General features: G+C 42.6%; 1 protein-coding gene across 1 annotated transcript; it reads left to right on the top strand.

The window, feature by feature from the left end:
- The first annotated feature begins 1,670 nt into the window (after positions 1 to 1,670).
- Positions 1,671 to 2,223, top strand: LOC121017244 (60S ribosomal protein L21). Its single transcript, XM_040455404.1, has one exon. The coding sequence runs from the start codon at positions 1,710 to 1,712 to the stop codon at positions 2,190 to 2,192; it is 483 nt and encodes a 160-aa protein (XP_040311338.1). The 5' UTR covers positions 1,671 to 1,709; the 3' UTR covers positions 2,193 to 2,223.
- The last annotated feature ends 5,161 nt before the right edge of the window (positions 2,224 to 7,384 follow it).

Below are 7,384 nucleotides of genomic sequence, written 5' to 3'. Positions count from 1 at the left end.
GCTCGAACTCACGAACCATGAGATCATGATGTGAGCCAAAGTCAGACTCTTAACCAACTGAGTGGGTGGGGTAAGTTTAGGAGGGTGGGGCTCCCCCCAGAAACTAGAGAAGCTTCCTCCAGGCTGAGGGGAAGGGATGACTCTCTAGGTGGCCCAGTCCCGGCAAAAGGGACACTGTGGTGCAGTGGGGCTAGAGCCTGGGGAAGCAGAGAGGGAATAGCAGGATGGGGAGGTGGGGCAGATGGGAATTTGGCCCCCAGGGACCCTGGGCCCACAAGCCTGGCATGGATGTAGCAAAGAAAACCACCGACAAGAAATAAAGGACATCCCAGCAGTTACCCATATGTAATCAGCCATACCAGTCAGGGGCAGATGACATAGAGGGCTGAGTGCACCCTTCCTTGCCCTGAGGCACCTTGACAAAATTCTGGTGCAGAGGAAGGGGGAACCGGAAACGGATTGGAATTGAACTGAGTTATGTAGTTTAATGCTGCTATAAAATCCACATCTATTGCCCTTACCCCACAGAGCCGTTCCTGCTGTCCTGTGTCAAGTACTTTACAGTTTATGACGGGAAGCTGTGCAGTTGGAGTCACCAAGGCCTGGGTTTGAATTCCAGCTGACTAACCCCTGCTAAATTACCTCACCTCCCTGCTCCTCAATACAATGTAGGGATCCTTTATATCAGCCTTGCAACGTTAGAGAGAAGTTACCATTGAGATAACGAATGGAAAATTCTTAGGTGTCACAGGGTGGAAACTGTCCAACATTTGTTGGTTCTGTTGCACAAATGAGGACCAGAGAGGTAGAGTGAGTTGCCCAAAGTCACATAAGAAGTGAGAGCCTGGGGAGCACCAGACTGGAATGGCTTTCTGGAGAAGGGGGCTTTATCCTGGCAAAGCACTCCTTAAACTTCATCCCCACGCTTCCCCAGCATCCCCCCCCCCCCCCAAGCTGGGGGAAAGGGGTTTCACTGGTAGGAATTTCTGCTTTGGAGATGGAATAGCCCCAGCTCCTGATTCATTCCTGCCAATGTCAGCCAAGCTGTCGGGGGGGGGGGGGGGGGGAGGGGGGGGGACGTGGTTTCCAGGCCAGGTCTCACCTCACCCCACCCCTCCGTATGAATGAGGAGGTAGGACCCTCAGGGCATCCACACCTGGGGAGGGAATTTCTCCCCAATCTAGAAGGCCAGGCCCACCGCTAGCTCCTGAATGTTGGAGGGTGAGGGGATTCTTGCTGCTTCTATTATGCTAAGCTCTGAATGAGGGATGCCCATTGTGTCCCCCAGATTATTCTGACTTCCTCCTGCAAGGCCCCAAGGCTGGGGATGAACAGCACTGTTCTGTGTGTTTCTTGGGTGTGCATCCCTGAGCAGGAGGCAGATTTCTTTTTGCTTCCATATCCTGGTGACAATTATTCCTTTCCAGATTAAAGGGTGGTGGTCCTGGCTCTGGGGGGTCTCCAGAATCCAGAGCCATGATAGGAGCGATTTCAAATAGACTGAAGGAATCCCTTGTTGACGGGGAGACGGGTAAGGCTCCAAAGAAGGCCTTTTCTTTCTTTTTTTTTTAATGTATTTTTTTAAATTCAAGTTAGTTAACATACAGTGTAGTATTGGTTTCAGGAGTGGAACACTGTGATTCATCACTTACATATAACACCCAGTGCTCCTTTCGGCCGGAACCGCCATCTTCCAGTAATTCGCCAAAATGACCAACACAAAGGGAAAGAGGAGAGGTACTCGCTATATGTTCTCTAGGCCTTTTAGAAAACATGGAGTTGTTCCTTTGGCAACATACATGCGAATCTACAAGAAAGGTGATATTGTGGACATCAAGGGAATGGGCACTGTTCAAAAAGGAATGCCCCACAAATGTTACCACGGCAAAACTGGAAGAGTCTACAATGTTACCCAGCATGCTGTTGGCATTGTCGTAAACAAACAAGTTAAGGGCAAGATTCTTGCTAAGAGAATTAATGTGCGTATCGAGCACATTAAGCACTCAAAGAGCCGAGACAGCTTCCTGAAGCGTGTGAAGGAAAATGATCAGAAAAAGAAGGAAGCCAAGGAGAAAGGTACTTGGGTTCAACTGAAGCGCCAGCCTGCCCCACCCAGAGAAGCACACTTTGTGAGAACCAATGGAAAGGAACCTGAGCTGTTGGAACCCATTCCCTATGAATTCATGGCGTGATAAATGTAAAAAAAATAAAAGACATCAAGACCGTAAAAATATTTCTTTTAATTGAGTAGCAGCGTGGTATTGTCTTCCCCAAAGAAGTATTTAAAGCAAACTTTACATCCAAATTCAGTGGGGGATGGCTTTATTCAAATTTTGTGGGTTTTGAGGCACCTGGATGACTCAGTTAAGCATCCGACTTTGGGTCAGGTCATGATCTTGCAGTCCATGAGTTTGAGCCCCGCGTCAGGCTCTGGGCTGACAGCTCAGAGCCTGGATCCTGCTTTGGATTCTGTCTCTCCCTCTCTCTCTGCCCTCCCCTGCTTGTGTTCTCTCTGGAGTCTCAAAAATAAACGTTAAAATATGAAAAAAAAAAAAATAACACCCAGTGCTCATCCCAACAAGTGCCCTCCTCAAGACCCATCACCCATTTAGTCCATCCCCCACCAACCTCCCTCCATCAACCCTTAGTTTGTTCTCTGTATTTAAGAGTCTCTTACGGTTTGCCTCCCTCTCTGTTTTTATCTTATTTTTCCTTCCCTTCCCCTATGTTCATCTGTTGTGTTTCTTAAATTCCAAGTATGAGTGAAATCATACGACATTTGTCTTTCTTTGACTGACTTATTTTCCTTAGCACAATACACTCTAGTTCCATCCACTTTGTTGAAAATGGCAAGATTTCGTTCTTTTTGATCCCCAAGTAACATTGCATTGTATATATATACCACTTCTTCTCTATCTATTCATCCGTCGATGGACATTTGGGCTCTTTCGATAATTTGGCTGTTGTGGATAGCGCTGCTATAAACACTGGGGTGCATGTGCCCCTTTGAATCAGCATTTTTGTACCCTTTAGATAAATACCTAGGAGTGCAATTGCTGGGTTGTAGGGTAGTTCTATTTTCCAACTTAAAAAAAAATTTTTTTTAATGTTTATTCATTTTTGAGAGACAGAGAGAGACAGAGCATGAGTGGGGAGACACAGAATCTGAAGCAGGCTCCAGGCTCTGAGGTGTCATCACAGAGCCTGACGCGGGGCTCTAACTCATGAACTGCGAGATCATGACCTGAGCCGAAGTCGGATGCTCAACCTACTGAGCCTCCCCGGCGCCCCTATTTTCCAACTTTTTGAGGAAACTCCATACTGTTTTCCAGAGTGGCTGCACCAGTATGCATTCCCACCAACAGTGTAAAAGTATTCCCCTTTCTCCACATCTTTGCCAACATATATTGTTTCTGGAATTGTTAATTTTTGCTTTTTTTTTTTAATTTATTTTTGAGAGAGAGAGAGAGAGAGAGAGAGAGAAAGCACAAGTGGAAAAGGGACACAGCGCGGGGTGGGGGGGGGGGAGACAGAGGATCCAAAGCAGGCTCCGCACTGATAGCAGAGAACCTGACATGGGGCTTGAACTCTTGAACCTGGAGATGATGACCTGAGCTGAAGTTGGGTGCTCAGTCAAGAGCCACCCAATTGCTTCTTAGCCTTTTGGCTAAGATCAAGTGTAGTAAGAGCTGCCCAGGCACCCCTCCTGAGTTGTTAATTTTAGCCATTCTGACAGGTGTGAGGTGGTATCTCATGGTTTTGATTTATATTTCTCTGGTGAGGAGTGATACTGAGCATCTTTTCATGTGTCCGTTAGCCGTTTGGATGTCTTCTTTGGAAAAGTGTCTCTTTATGTCTTCTGCCCACTTCACTGGATGATTTGTTTTTTGGGTGTTGAGTCTGGTAAGATTTTTATAGATTTTGGATACTAACCCTTTATCTGATATGTCATTTGCAAATATCTTCTCCCAGTTTTGTTCATTGTTTCCTTCACTCTGCAGAAGCTTTTTATCTTGATGAAGTCCCAATAGTTCATTTTTGCTTTTATTTCTCTTGCCTCCGAAGACATGTCTAGGAAGAAGTTGCTGTGGCCAAGGTCAAAGAGGTTGCTGCCTGTTTTCTCTTATAGGATTTTGATGGTTTCCTGTCTCACATTTAGGTCTTTCATCCATTTTGAACTTATTTTTGTGTATGGTGTAAGTGGTCCAGGTTCATTCTTCTGCATGTCGCTGTCCAGTTTTCCCAGCACCACTTGGCTGAAGAGACTGTCTTTATTCCATTGGATATTCTTTCCTGCTTTGTCAAAGATTAGTTGGGCATACATTTGTGGATCCATTTGTGGGTTCTCTATTCTGTTCCACTGATCTATGTCTGGTGTGTGTGTGTGTGTGTGTGTGTGTGTGTGTGTGCTGGTACCATACTGTCTTGATAACTACAGCTTTGTAATACAGCTTAAAGTCCAGAATTGTGATGCCTCCAGCTTTGTTTGGTTTTCCTTTTCAATATTACTTTGGCTATTTGGGGTCTTTTCTGGTTCCATACAAATTTTAGAATGGTTTGTTCTCTTCTGTGAAGAATGCTGGTGTTATTTTGACAGGGATTGCATTGAATGTGTAGATTGCTTTGGGTAATATAGACATTTTAACAATATTTTTTCTTCCAATCCATGAGCATGGAATGTTTTTCCATTTCTTTGTGTCTTCTTCAATTTCTTTCATAAGCTCTCTATAGTTTTCAGTATACAGATCTTTTACCTCGTTGGTTAGGTTTATTCCTAGGTATCTTATGGTTTTTTGCAATTGTAAATGAGATCAATTCCTTGATTTCTCTTTTTGCTGCCTTATTATTGGTGTATAGATATGCAACTGATTTCTGTACATTGATTTTATATCCTGTGACTTTGCTGAATTCATGGATCAGTTCTAGCAGTTTTTTGGTGGAGTGTTTTGGGTTTTCCATGTAAAGTATCATGTCATCTGCAAAGAGTGAAAGTTTGACTTTCTCCTTGCTGATTTGTATGCCTTTTATTTCTTTTTGTTATCTGATTGCTGAGGCTAGAACTTCCAGTACTATGTTGAACATCAGTGGTGAGAGTGGACATCCCTGTTATCTTCCTGACCTTAGGGGGAAAGCTCTCAGTTTCTCCCCATTGATCTTTCATATATGGCCTCTATGATGTTGAAGTAAGTTCCTTCTGTCCCTACTTTTTTAAGGGTTTTTATCAAGAAAGGATGCTGTGTTTCGTCAAATGCTTTTTCTGCATCTATTGAGAGGATCATATGATTGTTATCCTTTCTTTTACTAATGTGGTGAATCACACTGATTGATTTATGAATATTGAACCAGCCCTGCAGCCCAGGGATGAATCCCACTTGATTATGGTGAATAATTCTTTTAATGTACCATTGAATTTGATTTGCTAGTATCTTGTTGAAAATTTTTGCATCCAGTTTCATCAGGGATATTGGCCTGTAATTCTCCTTTTTACTTGGGTCTTTAGTTTTGGAATCAAGGTAATGCTGGCTTCATAGAATGAGTATGGCAGCTTTCCTTCCATATCTATTTTTTTAATATTAAATTTTTTTAATGTTTATTTAATTTGAGAGAGTATGAGTGGGGGAGGAGCAGAGAGAGAAGAGGACAGAGGATCCCAAGCAGGCTCTGCACTGACAGCAGTGAGCCCGATATGGGGCTTGAACTCATGAGCCATGAGATCATGATCTAAGCTGAAATTGAACGCTCAACTGACTGAGTCACCCAGGTGCCCCTCCAATTTTATTTTTTGGAACAGTTTGAGAAGAATAGGTATTAACTCTGCTTTAAATGTCTGGTAGAATTCCCCTGGGAAGCCATCTGGCCAGGACTCTTGTTTGTTGGGAGATTTTTGATAACTGATTCAATTTCTTTGCTGGTTATGGGACTGTTCAAATTTTCTATTTCTTCCTATTTCAATGTTGGTAGTACATGAGTTTCTAGGAATTTGTCCATTTCTTCCAGATTGCCCAGTGTGTTGGCATATAATTTTTCATAGTATTCTTTTATAATTGTTTGTATTTCTGTAATGTTGATTGTGATCTCTCCTCTTTCATTTGTGATTTTATCTATTTGGGTCTTCTCTATTTTCTTTTTGATAAGTCTGGCTAGAGGTTTATCAATTTTGTTTATTCTTTCAAAGAACCAGAATTTAATTTCATTGATCTGTTCTACTGTTTTTGTTTGTTTGTTTCTATATCATTGATTTCTGCTCTAATCTTTATTATTTCACTTCTTCTGCTGGCTTGAGGCTTTTTTTGCTGCTCCTTTTCTAGCTCCTTTAGGTATAAAGTTAGGCTATGTATTTGGGACCTTTCTTTCTTCTTGAGATAGGTCTGAATTGCAATGTACTTTCCTCTCAGGGCTGCCTTTGCTGCATCCCAAAGGGCTTGGACTGTCATGTTTTCATTTTTACTTGCTTCCATGTATTGTTTTATTTCTTCTTTAATTTCCTGGTTAATCCATTCATTCTTTAGTAGGATCTTTTAAATGTTTTTATTTTGAGAGAGAGAGAGAGAGAGAGAGAGAGAGTAAGCAAGGGAGGGGCAGAGAGAGAGGGAGACATAGAATCTAAAGCAGGCTCCAGGCTCTGAGCAGTCAGCACAGAGCCCGACACAGGGCTCGAACTCATGAACTGTGAGATTATGACCTGAGCCAAAGCCGAAGCTTAACCGATTGAACCATCCAGGTGCCCCATAGTAGGATGTTTTTTAACCTCTATGTACTTGAGGGCTTTCCAAATTTTTTCTTGTGGTTGATTTCAAGTTTCATAGTGTTGTGATTTGAAAATATGCGGGATATGTTCTTGATATTTTTGTACCTGTTGAGGGCTGATTTGTGACCCAGTATGTGATCTATTCTAGAGAATGTTCCATGTGTCCTCAGGAAGAATGTGTATTCTCCTGCTTTAGGATGAAATGTTCTGAATGTATCTGTTAAGTCCACCTGGTCCAATGTGTCATTCAAGACCGTTGTTTCCATGTTGATTTTCAGCTTAGGTGATCTGTCCATTGTTATAAGTGGGGTATTAAAGTCTCCTACTATTATGGTATTATTATCAATGAGTTTCTTTGTGTTTGTGATTAATTGATTTATATATTTGAGTGCTCTCAAGTTGAGGGCATAAATATTTACAGTTGTTAGATCTTCTTGATGGATAGACCCCTTAATTATGATATAATGTCTTTCTTCATCTCTTATTTTGGTTTTTGTTTTAAAATTGAGTTTGTCTCAGGGCGCCTGGGTGGCTCAGTTGGTTGAGCATCCAACTTCAGCTCGGGTCATGATCTCATGGTTCATGGGTTCGAGCCCTGTGCCAGGCTTTGCACAGACAGTGCAGAGCCTGCTTCAG

This window comes from Herpailurus yagouaroundi, unplaced genomic scaffold, assembly GCF_014898765.1.
Source record: "Herpailurus yagouaroundi ecotype Mexico unplaced genomic scaffold, PumYag 215, whole genome shotgun sequence".
NCBI lineage: Eukaryota > Metazoa > Chordata > Mammalia > Carnivora > Felidae > Herpailurus > Herpailurus yagouaroundi.
The sequence above is the reverse complement of the archived record's forward strand: the minus strand, read 5'-3'. Positions and strand labels throughout refer to the sequence as shown.

Coding starts and splice junctions, on each gene's coding strand:
- LOC121017244 (XM_040455404.1), top strand. CDS start 1,710: ATGACCAACACAAAGGGAAAGAGGAGAGGTACTCGCTATATGTTCTCT.